The 16,407-nt window shown below is 51.9% G+C and overlaps 1 protein-coding gene across 2 annotated transcripts in view; it reads right to left on the bottom strand.

The window, feature by feature from the left end:
• The window catches only part of MROH7 (maestro heat like repeat family member 7), a 66,921-nt gene that overhangs the window by 5,538 nt on the left and 44,976 nt on the right, over positions 1-16,407 (bottom strand). For both annotated transcript variants that reach the window (XM_003921520.3, XM_003921519.3), the window contains 6 exons: positions 15,387-15,577; positions 9,894-10,031; positions 7,079-7,193; positions 2,335-2,475; positions 1,190-1,369; positions 266-421 (listed from right to left, as the gene is read on the bottom strand). In XM_003921520.3, coding sequence (XP_003921569.1) covers positions 266-421; positions 1,190-1,369; positions 2,335-2,475; positions 7,079-7,193; positions 9,894-10,031; positions 15,387-15,577 — 921 coding nt within the window. The remainder of the gene's footprint in view (positions 1-265; positions 422-1,189; positions 1,370-2,334; positions 2,476-7,078; positions 7,194-9,893; positions 10,032-15,386; positions 15,578-16,407) is intronic.

Here is a 16,407-nt window from a genome sequence, read left to right as displayed (position 1 = left end):
ATTTTTAATTTTTTAAATTATTATTATTTTCTTTTTCTCTGGCCCTTGATTTAGGACCTTTTTCCTTTTTTATACATCAGCTATGACCAGAAGCTGGCCATGTTGAGGAAGAATCCTGATGTGGGCACCTTTGGAAAACAGACCTGGTGGGACATAAATAACAGTCCCCAGGATTGTTTACGACTCTGGTGTGGTAAATGTATAGGGAGGTGTGCCCACAGGGCCCGAGGGAGGGGTAGAAGGCCTAGGGCCCACGCACACTCACCTGGCTCACCTTGGTGTTGCCCTCCTGCATGGTCAGCAGTAAGGGCACCAAGGTGCTGACCAGCTGCTCCTCCACAGCCTGGGTGCGTGGTGCCCGAAGCTTCTGGACCACCTTCCCATACAGGTTGATGCAGGAGGAGCGCACATCCTCTCGTGACTGGGGGAGACCAAAGGCTCAGAGAGGGTCCCTCCTCTAGGAGGCCACTCAGTACAGCTGATCCAGAGCCATTGTTCCCCTCACGCAAGACTAGGTCTGGAGCTCTCTGCACTCTTCACAGCCAGGCCCCCACTAACCTAAAAGGCGCCTGAGTGCTAAGTAGGAAAATGCCTCCCTCCCCTCCTCTGCTAGGACTGGTTAAAAAAAACTGGCCAGCTGCTGTGGCTCATGCCTATTATCCCAGCACTTTTGAAGGCCAAAGCAGGAGGATCATGTGAGTCCAGGAGTTCAAGACCAGCTTGGGTAACATAGGGAGACCCCCGTCTCTACAAAAAATACAAAATTAGCTGGACATGGTAGTGCATGCCCACAGTCCCAGCTACTCAAGAGGCTGAGGTGGGAAAATTGCTTGAGCCAGGGAGGTCGAGCTGGGATCTTGCCACTGTACTCCAGCCTGGGTGACAGAGCAAGACCCTGTCTCAAAAAAAAAAAAAAAAAAAAAAAGTACCCCCTCTAGATGAACTAGTCACAATAAGATGACCCTCTCTTGGGAGACTTGATTATGAAAGAAGAGCTTCCTCCGTCAGAACCAGTTAGAATAAGGAAATTTTACAAAAAGATGTGTACCAGCTGGGACAAAGTGCCTCCCCCATGGGCCGCCCCAACCCTGCCCAGGTCCCGATGGGGGCATAGAGGGCATTGCAGCCACCGAGGTAGTAGAGGGCCCCTCTCGATCCCTCCCGCCCCTTCACTCTGTGGGATCCTCACGTCGCTGAAGAGCAGCAGCAGGATCTGCAGCATCTCCACATAGACCGTGCTGTCCATCAGCTTCCGGTCCCACCCCTTGAAGACGGCCTTGAGGTTGTGGACCGCTTCCACCACCAGCATCCCATCCACATTCTTCAGGCCCTTCACTATGGAGGGCAGGAGGGCCTGCACCTTGGCGGTCTGTGGGGCAGGAGCATTTGGGATGGGGCTCCTACCTGGGCTAGCAAGTAGGAAGAGACCCAGCCTCTGCTTCACTGAAATGAACTTGGTGGCCCAATCCCCACTCCGAGGCCTTGGCCTATTCCACCGGCCTGGAATACCCTCACCCAACCTCTTGCTGCTCCTCGAAGCCCTCTTTGGCCTGACTGCCTCCTTGGCCAGGATCCCTGAGGCCCTTTGCTGTCTACCCGCTTCCTTGGCTCTAGGTAAATGCCATGCTGGTTTGTTAACTTTGAGTCTACGTCCTGTCCTTTCATAGCAGCCACATCATGAGCTGCAACAGTGCCTGGTAGGGAAAAACAAAGCACTTTCGAAAATGCTAATGATGCACTGACAATCTGGGCCTCAGTTTCCTGGTCTGTAAAAGAGGAATACTTGGCTGGGCTTGTTGGCTCATGCCTATAATCCCAGCATTTTGGGAGGCCGAGGCAGGTGGATCACCTGAGATCGGGAGTTCGAGACCAGCCTGACCAACATGGAGAAACCCTGTCTCTACTAAAAATACAAAAAATTAGCTGGGTCTGGGGTGCATGCCTGTAATCCCAGCTACTTGGGAGACTGAGGCAGGAGAATCACTTGAACTTGTGGTGAGCCGAGATCGCTCCATTGCACGCCAGCCTGGGCAACAAGAGCAAAACACCATCTCAAAAAAAAAAAAAAAAAAGAGTATTTGTGCCACCCTTTGCCCTTCCTATACACACTGCCTTTAGAATCATTGTGAAAAACCTAGATTAGTAATTATTCAAAAGGAATAAAATATGTAGATTTTTAAAGGATATGTATTTTACAGATGGGGCCACTGAGGCTGGGCTAGAAATGGTCTCTGATTCCAGCTGCAGGCTTCTGAGGGAATGTGATGGACAAGCTCTGTTCTTTCTCCAGCCCAGTGCCTGGCTGGGCCAGGCTTTCCTCTGCCTCCCACTCACCTTCTCAGTCCTGCGTGCCAGGATGCCCAGGCCTCGGATGGATAGCACCTTCATGATGGGGTCACGGTGGCTCAGGCCTTCTGCCATCCGCCCCAGAGAGTACTCCTCGGGGATCCGGCGCACCTGCTCCATCTGGAGGAGCTGAGGGAGCAAAGGGTCATTACTCCCCAGGCCGAGGTGGGCAGGGCAGCCCCCTGGCCTCCCATTGGATAACCAGGCTCAGCTCTGCCTGGAGCTTCAGACTTGGAAAACCAACAACCAACAGATTGCTACAAGTCTCCGTCTGATGTCCATCAGCACCATGTGGCAAAGCCGAGCATGTCACTCTCCAGCTCCGAGCCCCTGTGACTCCCTGTTGTTGCCTTTCCCATCCGGCCCCTGCCTGCCCCGTGGCCTCATTCACAGCAGCATGCCCACCCTCCAGCCCACACCCTCACCACCAGCCAGCCAGCTTCCAACCAAACTGACCCATTCCCTGAATCACTCAGGCTGTTCCACCCCTTCTGTGCTAGTAAAATGCCCTTCTGCTGGGATGCCCACCTCTACTCTGACCCCGCCACCTCGCAGGGCTCCATCCAAAACTCAGAGCCTTCAAGCTAGGCTTGACTTTGCCCCTCGCCTCATTTAGGCTGACTGCCTCCTTCCCTGGGCCCCTCAGTGCCCTGGACTTCCTCCTGAGGCGACACCTGGAAACTTCAGTGCCTCTATCCACCTTCCCTATCCCGGGCTTCCGTGAGGACAAAACCCAAATTGTTCCTCCTCGGGTCCCTGTTAGCCAACATCAACTCTGGTGTGGAGTATGTGCTCAGGGGCTGCATGCTGCATCAGTTCAGGTCCAACAGGAAACTTGGCTCAGGTTGGGCGTGGCGGCACATGCCTGTAATCCCAGCTACTCAGGAGGCTGAGGTGGGTGGGTCACTGGAGGTCTGGAGTTCAAGATCAGCCTGGGCAACATAGTGAAACCCACATCTCTACTAAAAACATAAAAATTAGCCAGGCATGGTGGCACGCACCCCAGCTACCTGGAAGCCTGAGGCAGGAGAATTGCTTGAACCCAGGAGGTGGAGGTTGCAGTGAGCCAAGATCACACATTGCACTCCAGCCTGGGCGACAGAGCGAGACTTCACCCCAAAAAAGAAAGAAAGAAAAAGTGACCAGTCGAGGTGGCTCACACCCGAAATTCCAGCACTTTGAGAGGCTGAGGTGGGTGGATCACCTGAGGTCAGGAGTTCAAGACCAGCCCGGCCAACATGGGGAAACCCCGTCTTTACTAAAACTACAAAAATTAGCTGGGCGTGGTGGCGCGTGCCTGTAATTCCAGCCACTCAGGAGGCTGAGGCAGGACAATCACTTGAACCCGGGAGGTGGAGGTTGCAGTGAGCCGAGATGGCGCCATTGCACTCCAGCCTGGTGACAGAGCAAGACTCCATCTCAAAAAAGGAAAAGAAACTTGACTCCTTTCCTCCTTAGGAGTGCCCTCCTCCTGTAGTCCCCGTGGCAGGGCTAGCACTACCAGCCCCCATATTGTCCAAGCTGCACACCGGCCTCACCTCATCCCCCTCCTCTCCCTCACCACCCTCCCCACCCACAGCAGCCAACAGGTCTTCGATGGCTGCTGTGTCCCCTCATGAACACTTCTCTCCTCCATGCCCTTGCCTGACATCTCCTGTGACTGTAGAGCCCATGTGTCTGCATGTGGGAGGAAAAAGCTGGAGAGAGGCAGAGCTGGAGGAGGGGGCAGGACAGATCACCAGGGGAGGAGGTGGAAAAGGAGGGGCTCCACCCATCCCCCACCTCCACCCATTTACACCACCAATATTCAGGCCTGCTGTACACAGCTTCTGGGCTGGGCACTGGAGACACAGAAAACAGTCACAGAACCCTGAAGCCAATTTAACTGACTCACAGAGAGCACTTCCTATGTGCCAGGCACTATTCTAAGAGCTTTATGTGAACGTCACTACCCTTATCAGAACTCTAGGACGTGGTCAATTCATCGTCTCCATACTACAAGTGGGGAAACTGAGGCACGGGTAGGTTAAGTGACTTGCCCAAGATGGCACAGTTCCCCTGAGGAGTTCACCCGCCGGTGGGAGAAGCGAGCACACACACCATCACAGCAGAGAGGGTGACAGGAAGCGGGAGCAGGGTTGGGGGGTTGGGGGCGGGGTCTCAGCTACATCAAAGCACCACGGCTTTGATGGAGGGGCTGACTCTGGCCAGGAGCAGGCACCTCTTCTGGGGAGGTGGAGAAGACTGAACCCAGGCGAAGACCCTTGCTGCAGGGAGGAAGGGCCGCTGCTCAGGAGTCCAAGGAGTGCCGGGGACAAGTTAAACCTAGAGTCCCTGACCTTGCGGTGGACAAGGGAATGCCCCATAAGGTCTGGCAAGATCCAACCTCCCTCCTCTCCTGTTCACATAAGAACCTGTGTAGCAGCCACTAACAGACTTAGAAATACCCTCTCCCAAGAGGCTGACCAAAATAGAGGACCATGTCGGGCAGGCTTGTTCTGAATTTCTCTGGACTCTCTGAGCTCTGTGACCTTGAAAAAATACACCTTAACTCACCTAAGCATGAGTGTCACGATTCCTTCTCTGCGGAGTTGCTGTGTGGATTAGTGAGATAACGTTTGAAAGAGCCAGAAGTGTTTGACACCTAGTAGGCCTGTAAGAAATGGAGCTTTCCCTTTCGTTTTCCCTTACCATGGTCAGGGAAATTGGAGTTAGAACTGGGTGGAGCTGGGGCTGGAACCCAGGACTCCCAATTCCAAGACCGGGTTTGTTCTCCCTGGAGGGGACACATTTTGCTGGTACCTGCAGGGCCGGGCAGTGTTTATTCAGGCACTCATTCAGCCATCCCATTCCCACTTCTTGGGGCCCTCCTAAAGCTGGACCTGGGGATGCAATGCCAACATGACATGGTCCCATCTCCCAACTCACAGCCCACCTGGAGAGGCAGAAAAGATGACAAAAGTACCTAGGATGCCCATGCTGCCTCCTGTTCATTTGGCGAACTTTACTTACCTGTTAAGGCTCAGCTTAAATGTCACCTCCTCCAGGAAGCCTTCCTTAACTTTCACACTATCAAAGCAGACAGTGAGACTCCTGCCTCTGAGCCTTACTATACAGGCCCTGGTGATAGCCCAGACCTGCCTCATGACAACCATCAGGTCACAAGAACTACGCAAGCTAAAAAAGCAGGTTTTACATTTTGTTTATCCAGTCAACAGACAACTGGATAAACAAAATGTGGCATGTACATGCAATGAAATATTATTCAGCCTTAAAAAGTAAGAAAATTTTGGCCAGGCATGGCGGCTCACACCTGTAATCCCAGCACTTTGGGAGGCCGAGGCAGGCAGATCATCTGAGGTCAGGAGTTCAAGACCAGCCTGGCCAACATGTGGAAACCCCATCTCTACTAAAAATACAAAAATTAGCCAAACATGGTGGCGCTTGCCTGTACCCCAGCGACTCCAGAGGCTGAGACAGAAGAATTGCTTGAATCTGGGAGGTGGAAGTTACAGTGAGCCAAGATTGCGCCGTTGCACTCCAGCCTGAGCAACAGAGCAAGACCACATCTCAAAAAAAAAGTAAGAAAATTCTGACACATGCAACAACATAGATAAATCTTGAAGACATTATGTTTAGGGAAACAGCCAGACACAAAAGGACAAATACTGTATGCTGTCATTTCTATAAGATACCTAGAATAGGCAAATTATCATAGAGGTAGAGAGTAGAATAGATGTTACTAGAGGTTATAAACGGGGAGTTTGTGTTTAGTGGGTGTAGAGTTTCAGTAGTGAAAGATACAGAAGTTCTGGAGATGGATGGTGGTGATGGCTGCATAAGAATATGAATGTATTAATGTCATTGAACTGGACACCTGGTTAAAATGGCAAATTTATATTATGTACAGTTTGCCACAATTTTTTAAAAACTAAAAGGAAAGGGGAGGGTTTTAGAGCCCAAACGTCTGGCTTTGAATCCTGGATCTGGCACTTACAAGCTGTGTGGTCTTGGGAAACTTAAATCAATGCCTCGGGTTTTTTTTCTCTAAAATGGGGCATGGAATAGTATCTGAGTCATAGGATTAGTATGAGACAAAATGAATCAATGTGTGTAAAGCTCTTAGACCATGCTTGGAAGATAGTAAGTGCTCAATAAATGTTAGCTATTATTATTAGCATGTCTCTCTCTTCTGGGTCTGTCACTACCAACTTCTCCTGACTCATCTCTCCCCAGCACCTCCCCAACACACACTCAGCTGAGATGTCACTTCCTCCAGAAAGCCCTTCCTGATCCTTCCCTCTCTCCCTCAAGTCACTTGTCTCCCCACCACAGCCTGGAAGGCCCCATCATAGCCCAAGTCATTCAGTGGCACCATCCCCATGTTATAACTGGGGTGTCCTCTGTGTCCCCTGCCACACGAAGGATTCCTTGAGGGCAGAGTAGAGTCAAATTCACGTTTATATCTTTGGCACCTGACACACAGCGGTACCCAGCAAAGGTTAGTGGTTGCCTGGGCCCTAGGGGAGTCTGGTTAAGAGTGGAATGGGGTAAAGGGTGGAGAGACAGGAAGAGGAGGGAGGAAGAGCAACAGGGTCATTGTAGTCAAGAGGAATCGTGCCCACGGGAAGGCGTTGTGAACCGCGAGTAGTATTTACATAGGAGAAATGAGTGTGTTGTGAGCCCAGGCCCGGGAGGCGCCCCACCGCGCGCCTGCTGCCCCAGTTGGTACCTCCACGAAGAAGGCAGTGGCCGTTATCTTGTGCTTCTCGTCGCCTCGCTCCAGGAGGGGGATGAGCAGGTAGAGGATGCGGCACAGCTCCTGGCAGGAGTAGTGCACCATGGCCCTGGGGTGGGAAGGGGGAGCACTTCCTCAGGTCTCCAGCCACAGGGGGACCTGCGGGGTAGGGTTGCTTGTGACACTGGAAATCCTGGGTAAGCCAGGTTCACCTGGATTCCTGCTTTCCCAGCATTTTCTACCTGGGTGGGATCTCAGAGGTCATCTGGTTTAACTGCTTCATTTTACAGATGAAGAAACTGAAGCCCAGAGGGGCAAAGAGACTTGCCTAGGACACAGCACACATCAGGGAGAGAGACAGACGGAAGGCCCTCAACCACACAGGACCACGTCAGGCCTCAGAGAGAGGAAGGAGAGGATGTGAAAGCCCACTCGCCAAGCACCAGGCAGCCGGCACACTTCACACTGTGACTCCATCCATCCTTCCAAGCAGGTTACTGTCATTATCCCCATTTCATAGACGAAGAAACAGAGGCTCTAAGTGTGAACTGCCCATGGTCGCAGAGCTAGAAAATGGCAGGGCCGGAGCTCCCGCCAAGGGCTGGTATTCCAGCTGCCTCGTTCATTCTAAGCCAGTGATCCTCTAAGTGCCACCCCCACCCACCCAGAGTATCAGCATCAGCTGGGAGCTTCTTAGAAGTGCGCCATCCCAGGCCGGGCACCGTGGCTCACACCCGACCACTTCGGGAAGCTGAGGCAGGCAGATCATTTGAGGTCAGGAGTTTGAGACCTGACTGGTCAACATGGTGAAAACCTGTCTCTACTAAAAATACAAAAAAATTAGCCAGGTGTGGTGGCACATGCCTGAAATCCCAGCTACTTGAGAGGCTGAGGCAGGAGAATCACTTGAACCCAGGAGGGCGGAGGTTGCAGTGAGCCAGCATCATGCCACTGCACTCCAGCCTGGCCGACAGAGTGAGACTCCAGCTCAAAAAACAGGTGCACCATCCTAGACCTACTAAGCAGGAACTCTTAGAGCAGGGGCACAGCAACAATGTTTTAACAGGCCATGCAGTTGATTCTGCTGCACACTCAAGTCTGAGGAGCACTGCACTGTACACCATCAATCAGTGAATCCACTGTAGTCTGGCAAGCATGCGTAGAGTCTGGAATGAGACAGCTGGGTTCAAATCCTGGCCCCAGCAATAGCTGTGTGACCTGGGGAAAGACACATAACTTCTCTGGGCTTCCGTTTCCTCATGTGTAATGCTGGGATAGTAATAGTACTATTTCACCAGGGGCCGTGGCTCACGCCTATAATCCCAATACTTTGGGAGGCCAAGGCAGGCGGATCATCTGAGATCAGGAGTTTGAGACCAGCCTGACCAACATAGTGAAACCCTGTCTCTACTAAAATACACAAATTAGCCAGGCATGGTGGCAGGTGCCTATAATCCCAACTACTCAGGAGGCTGAGGCAAGAGAATTGCTTGAACTCAGGAGGCAGAGGTTCCAATGAGCGGAGATTGCACTACTGTGCTCCAGCCTGGCAACAGAGTGAGACTCTGTCTGGACATAAATAATAAATATAAATAAATAAATAAATAAATGGTAATAAAAGTGCTGTTTCACTGGTCATGATGAGGATTAAATGGGATCATCCATGTGACAGCTCTCTGCATGGTGCCTAGAGCATAGTAAGTGCTCAACAAACGTGATCGTATCCTGAGACCCTGGGGAAAGCACCACCAGGAGCACTCAGGGTGCAGAGCTAAGAAGCAGGCGCTCCTGCAGGAGTCACAGCATGGGAATCAAGGTGCTTCCTCTTGACCCCATGGGAAGCTGTGCGTGGCCCGGGGAAGAGCTTTGATCTGGGTCAGCAGATGGCCCAGTTCTGCCACTTCCTGCCTGTGTGACACATGACAATTCCTCTCCAGACTCGGCACGTTCCTGTGCAAAATACATATTAATCATGCCTCCCGCACCAGTGACTATAACTACAGTAAAAAATTAGCCTGTGTAGAGCTGGTAATGCCAGGGGCTGTTCAAAGTACTTTTTTTTTCAGGCTGGAGTGCATGGCGCAATCTCAGCTCACTACAACCTCCACCACCTGGGTTCAAGCAATTCTCGTGCCTCAGCCTCCCGAGTAGCTGGGACTACAGGTGCATGCCACCACACCTGGCTAAGTTTTGTATTTTCGTTAGAGATGGGGTTTCACCATGTTGCCTAGGCTGCTCTTGAACTCCTAACCTCAGATGATCCACCTCCCTCAAACACCCAGAGTGCTGGGATTACAGGCATGAGCCACCTCACCAGGCCTGTTCAGAGTACTTTAATTAATCCTCACCCCCACCCTCAGAGGTAGGTCTGACTATTATTTCCATGCTATTGAGGGGGAGTGGAGACTCAGAGGGAAGTAACCTGCCCCAGGTCACACAGCTGACAAGTGGCAAGCTGGGGTTCAAACGCAGTCAGGCCATCTCCACGGCCACACCTCAACAACTCGCTTATACCACTGTTTCTATATTGGTAAGGGAACTAAACTCATCATGCAGTAAGGAAAGGTGCTCTGGGAGTGATCTAAGCAGGCTGCAATTGCCAAGAACCTCTGAAGAGTGAGTGCCATCTGTCGCATTTGTACTGTCTACCTGCTGAGGAAGATAGCACCCTCCCAGTTGCGGAGAAGAGGCGACAGAAGGAACAAAGGGTCTTGCCCCGAGAGAGATGCCAACCCAAGTCCATCTGAAGATCCTGAGGTCCCCATCCTGCTTCCTCCCACCCCAACCCCAAGGTGGTCCTGGGCCTCACCTTGCCAGCAGGGCCACTCCACGGTGGTGGCTCTCCGCCTGCTCCATGAGCTCCCAGCCACCCTGCTCCTCCAGAAACGTGGCCTCGTAACAGCAGCCCATCCTCAGCAGCAGGGTTTTCACCACTTTCACCACCCAGCTGCCAAGACAAGACAACTGAGACCTCATGCCTACCCGGGCCCTGGCAGGCCAGGCCTCCCTCCACCCCAGCCTCTCCTGCCATCCAGCCTGACAAACTGTTCTCCACCATGTTAGGTAGGGGCATTCAGTGTATCCACAAAGGGTGACTTTTTACAAATAATCATTAGCTTTTAGAACCAGAGGGGAAACAGAAGCAAAGTCACCTCCCTATGACTGCTGTGCTTTTACCTTTAGATTCCTCCCCAGCCTGTTTACTGGAGGAAGAGGCTGAACCGGGCTTTCCCAGGTTCCCAGGATCAGCCTCCCTCTCACCCCTCCACTCCCCATCAGCCATGGGCTGAGCAGGCAGCCTCTCTGCTCACTCGCAGTCTCCTATCTGAACCGAGTCCCTCTCCACCTTGGGACACTTAAGGAGTGATTCTCAAACTGGATGCCCAGCAGCAGCCCCTGGGGACCTTTTATCACCCTCCAACTGACCAGACTGGGGCTCCGGCCAGTGCTTGTCAAGCTCTGGAGTGAGCCTAAGAAGGCCTGGGAGGGTGCTGACATCCTACTGGATGCCCAGCAGGGCACTACATGTTCACACATGGGATTTATACAAGTAGATGTATCATACAGAGGTTTGTAGTTTTATACACACACACACACACACACACACACTTTTTTTTTTTTTTTTTGAGACGGAGTCTCACTCTGTCACCCAAGCTGGAGTAGAGTGGCATGATCTCAGCTCATTGCAACATCCGCCTCCCAGATTCAAGAGATTCTCATCCCTCCGCCTCCCAAGTTGCTGGGATTACAGGCACCTGCCACCACGCCCAGCTAATTTCTGTATTTTTAGTAGAGACGGGGTTTCCCCATGTTGGCCAAGCTGGTCTCAAACTCCTGGTCTCAAGTGATCCGCCCACCTCCCAAAGTGCTGGGATAAGAGATGTTTGCCACCGCGCCCGGCCTATATACGCTTTATTAAAATAAAAACCAATGCTGTATAGAATACAGCTTATGTTTAAACCAAGTTTTCCAGAAACCTAAACATTTGCTGAAAGAGGCACACTTTGTGGACCTACCTCAGATGATACTGAGAGCTGGTGGCTCTCATGATTCAAAAGAAAGGTCTTAAGTAATCAGGCAATCCTCAGAAGTTTGCCCTTCATTTTCATGTTTTTGCTTTTGTAATAAATATTGATCCAGTGTGAAAATAAAAGCTTCTCCTGAGGGCAGAGCTCTTGGAATCATTCAGCCTCTGTGCCTATTCTCTGAAATGTGTGCTGTCAATGATAGTCCCCTACGGGCAATGCCTCCAGCATTCGGAGTTACAAACAAAAGGGAGAGAGAAAGACAGGCAGGCTCCCAGCGATGTCCAATTCTCCCACGCCATTCTCTTCCCTCTCCCCAAAAACTGCAAGTACCAGCTGAGTGGCGAAGCTGAGATGTACAGGTTTTTGTTTAGAGAAGAAAGGTTGTTGGGCCCGGCGCGGTGGCTCCCACCTGTAATCCCAACATTTTGGGAGGCCAAGGTGGGCCAATAGCCTGATGTTGGGAGCTTGAGAGCAGCCTAACCAACATGGAGAAACCCCATCTATACTAAAAATACAAAAAAAATTAGCTAGGCATGGTGGTGCCTGCCTGTAATCCCAGCTACTCCGGAGGCTGAGGCGGAGGTTCAAAATCGCTTGAACCCAGGAGGCGGAGGGTTACAGTGAGCTGAGATCGTGCCATTGCACTCCAACCCGGGCAACAGGAGCAAAACTCAATCTCAAAAAAAAAAAAAAAAAGGAAAGGTTGTTGTCTTCAAGTTTGGGCACTAGCACTTTCAGCTAAGACAGAATGAGCCTCCTGCCCGTGCTCCTCCAGTGGCGAGACCACCCTCCCCTCCCTGCGTCCCTACCTCCAGGGTCATCATTCGGGACACCTTCTCATAAACTGGCTTGGGCACAGATTGAGCTCTAAAGCTCAGAAGGAATGACCTGACTTAGAGGTCCCGGATAGCCACGGCTTGGCCTGGCTCCCAGGCCTCATTTGTGCGGTGTGATGAATATGTACTCAGGCCAAAGCTTCTGAACTCAGAACCGCATCATTCGTAGTTCGTCCTCTGTCATTTCACCTCACTTCCTCAATCAACTTCGTATTTTCACAAAAGTGATCCTAGGTTCCCCAGGATCATTTTTGATCCCCTTCCTCCCGAGGTCTCCCCTCCCTGCCACCCTGACCCCAAGGTGGTCCCGGGCCACGTTTCCCTGCCTTCTCGTCCCACTCCCAAGGTTATACTTGAAACAACCCAAATGGCGCCTGTGCTGCTTGGTGAACAAATAAGAGTTGAAACTCTCGGGAGGAGGGCTCTGCTGTGGGTGGTGGGCAGCTCTGGTGGCCCCAAACACTTACTCTGCAATTTTACCCTTCTAAAAGGCTTTCTCAGCAGAGTGGAGCAAGGGACACCTTGAAATATTCATCCTCTGTCCCTGCACTGGGATGCCAGAGCCAATGATTGATCTGACAAAGAGCTGCTTTCTTTTTTTTTTTTTTTTTTTTTTTTTCTGAGACAGAGTCTAGTTCTGTCACCCAGGCTGGAGTGCAGTGGCACAAACATGGCTCACTGCAGCTTTGACCTCTTGGGGTCATGTGACCCTCCTGCCTTATTCTTCCAAGTAGCTGGGACCATACACCTGGCTAATTTTTTATTTTTTTGGAGAGATGGAGTTTCACCATGTTGCCCAGGCTGGTCTCAAACTCCTGGCCTCAAGCGATTCTCCCACCCCAGCCTCCCAGAGTGCTGGAGTTACAGGCATGGGCCACTGCACCCAGCTGGAGCTGCTTTAAAGCCCAGGGCTGCTGAAAGTTTCACCCTCCTGGAAGGCACAGAAATAGGGCTTCACAGGACAAGCTCTCAGGCCACTCCCTCCTCCTCCTTCAACCCTGAGGCTGTTGGCAGAGGTAATTGTTGCACTCTGTACCAGAGTCTGCCTCTCCTCTTGGGAGGAAGTGACCGCCTGTGTGTGCTGACACCAGGTGGAGCTATTCCACCTCATCACTGCAGTCTGGAGCGCCACCAGTTCGTTCCGGTGCCATAGCCCAGAGGATTCATTTCCCGTAACAAATCACCACAACCCGGTGGCTCAAAACAACAGAAACATATTCTTTCGAAGTTCTAGAGGTCAGATATCCAAAATGAAGGTGCCAGCCTGGGCCACACCCCTCTGAAGAGGCCAGGGGAGAATCCTTCCTTGCCTCTTCTGGCTTCTGGTGGCTCCCAGCACTCCTTGGCTTGTGACCCCATCACTCACTTTCTGTGTCTTCACCAGCCTTCTCCCCTGTGTCTGGGCCTCTCTTTGCCTTATAAAGCCACTTGGCATTGGATTCCGTGCCCATTTGGTTAATCCAGGAGAACCTCATCTTGAGATCCTTAATTATACCTGCAAAGACCCTTTTTCCAAATAAGGTCACAGTCATAGGTTCTGGGCAGACATGTCTTTTGGGGGCCACCATTTAGCCCACTACATCACATGGCTTTTCTGGCCCCTTCCAGCCCAGCACATGCCTGCCTCTGCTTTTTCTGCCTGTGAGGCTGCTTCTGAGAGGCCGAGCTGAGGCGGATCCTCGGGCCCTCCTTCAGCATCTCAATGTCCTCAGCCGAGCCACGCCCTCTGCGTTGGCAGGTCGTACCCTTCACCACTCCAAGGTCAAGAACTCCTTCCCATATGTGTTCCTCCTCCCCCGCCAGAGCCTCCTCTTTCTCACCCTTGTGTTTTCGCCACAGCCCGTCAGCTTTCTGGGCGATGCTCTCAGGGCGGTACCTAAAAGCATGAGTAGGAGGGGAAGGGAACTGGCCGTGCTGCTGGCAATGGTGTCTTGCTGGGATGTGATCCTATCTGGTCCTCACAGCACACCTATGGGGCAGGAATCATTGACCCATTTCACAGGCAAGGAAACCAACTGCCAAGAGGTAAAACTCATTTTCCCAAAATACAACGTTCTAGGTGATGAAGTCAGGACTGAATCCAAGACCTTCAGACTCAAGTCCGCCTACACGACTTCTTGCCCTCTGCCTCTCTAAATGCACCTTTCTGTACATAACACACAATAGAAGTCAAAGAAGAAAAGACCGATAAACTTGGCTACATAAAAATTAAACATTTTTGGGCTAGACATGGTAGTTCATATAGCACTTTAGGAGGCCAAGGCTGGAGGATCACTTGAGCCTAGGAGTTTGAGACCAGCCTGGGCAACATGGCAAAAAAAAAAAAATTTAAGACGGACTCTCTCTGTGACACCCAGGCTGGAGTGCAATGCCCACAATCTCAGCTCACTGCAACCTCTACCTCCGAGGTTCAAGTGACTCTCTTGCCTCAGCCTCCTGAGCAGCTGGCATTACAGGTGCCCACCATCACAACTGGCCAATTTTTGTATTTTTAGTAGAGATAGGGTTTCACCATATGGGCCAGGCTGGTCTTGAACTTCTGACTTCAAGCAATCTGCCCACCTCAGCCTCCCAAAGTGCTGGATTACAGGGGTGAGCAACTGCACCCAGCCTAAAAAAAAAATTTTTTTTTAATGAGCTAGGTATGGTGGCACATGCCTGTGGTGCCAGCTACTTGAGAGGCTGAGGCGGGAGGACTGCTTGAGCCTGGGAGGTCAAGGCTGCAGTGAGCCATGTTTGCACCATTGCACTCCATCCTGGGAAACAGAGTGAGACCCTTTCTCAAGAAAAAGAAGAAAAAAAAATGGCTGGGCATGGTGGCTCATGCCTGTAATCCCAGAACTTTGGGAGACCAAGGCAGGTGGATCACAAGGTCAGGAGTTCGAGACCAGCCTGATCAACATGGTGAAACCCCGTCTCTACTAAAAATACAAAAATTAGCTGGGTGTGGTGGTGCGCACCTGTAGTCCCAGCTACTTGGGAGGCTGAGACAGGAGAATCGCTAGAACCCAGGAGGCAGAAGGTTGCAGTGAGCCAAGATCATGCCACTGTACTCCAGCCTGGGTGACAGAACAAGACTCCATCTCAAAAAAAATAATAATAAAAAAATAAAGTGTTTGGGCCTTGGATACAAACATAATGCAAATAACATCTCTAGGGAGGAAGGAAGAAAAATTAAAGCGTGAGATCCTTGGGGGTGGGGGGGGCTGATTCTTCCCTGTGATCCAGATTAAGCACAGTGTGTGACGCATGCAGCAGGTGCTTAAAAACTGTTGTTGAATGAATTATTGGCTCTAATAAAAGGGTGCTTCTGTTTTCTCCTCTAGTCCCAAAGCTAATTTCTATTGATCGATTGCCCTGGAGACTTTTGGAGGCTCCAGCTGGATGGCCCTTCCCACCACTAGGGACAGCAGGGTCAAGAGAGACGGCAGAGCATACCGCACAGGTACGAAGGCAGAGGGCTGTGTGTCCTTCTTGGCCTCCTTGGGAGGAGCCAAGCAGCCAGGCAGGTTGAGGCCGATGTGGTAATGGACCTGAATGAGCAGGGCCAGGAGCAGCTGGGGGTAGATGCGCCGCACACGGCCCATGCAGCTGTTGACAGACAGGAGCTCGCACAGGCCACTGGCTGCCTAAGGGATAGAGGGGAGGCTGCTGGGATGTCCCGGCCCGTCTTCCTAGCACTCCTGGCTGGAGCCTGGACTGCCTCTCTGGGAGGTAGGACCTGGGTCTTTGCTGTCGTCTGGCCCAGCCTGGGGAAGCTGGGATCCCCATCCTACAGCTTCAGACCTCTGGCTCTCTGGGTAGGCCCCTGTCCTACAGCAAGGACAACAGTCCAACCCTTGGTTTTGGTCCAGGGCTTTGATGTTTATGCAAACTGGGAAGAATTGTGGTGGAAGAATTCCTTCCACCTGAGGGGTAAAGAATCTTGTTCTCATTTTGCGGGCTAGGAGACAGACTCAGAGGGGTGAATCTGCTAGGTCAAGGTCACCAGCCCCTTGGGGCAGAGCTACAACTTGAATCCAGGTTTTCAGATACCAGCTATGGCATGCTCTGCCTCTTTTTCATTCATAACACAAGCACACAGAATGTGAGGGGCACCAGGCTGGCCTCTTCGCCCTGAGCCGTTAAGCTAGGCTGTCCTCACCCCCATCCCCATGAGGCCAGCACCCAAGAAAAACAACACCAGCCTTGAGCGAGAGCCTGGCTCAAGTGCCAGCTCTGCCCCCAAGGGCTGGCGACCACGGGCAGCTTCTCCACCTGCCAGTCCAGCTCCGGACCTGGCCTAGGCCCACCTTAAGTCCTCTCTAACTGCCAAGAGGGCAATACTAGGGGGTGGGGGTGGATGATGGGCTAGAGTCACAGGACTCATGGCTCATTCTGGCTCTATCAATCCCTGGTGACTCTGACCCTCAGGTCTCTGAAAAGTGGAGTCACTGGTCATCATCCAGCCAGCCCCATA

The sequence above is a fragment of the Saimiri boliviensis genome, chromosome 11 (assembly GCF_048565385.1).
Source record: "Saimiri boliviensis isolate mSaiBol1 chromosome 11, mSaiBol1.pri, whole genome shotgun sequence".
Taxonomy (NCBI): Eukaryota; Metazoa; Chordata; class Mammalia; order Primates; family Cebidae; genus Saimiri; species Saimiri boliviensis.
Note: the sequence above shows the minus strand (reverse complement) of the source record. Positions and strands in the feature narration are given on the sequence as shown.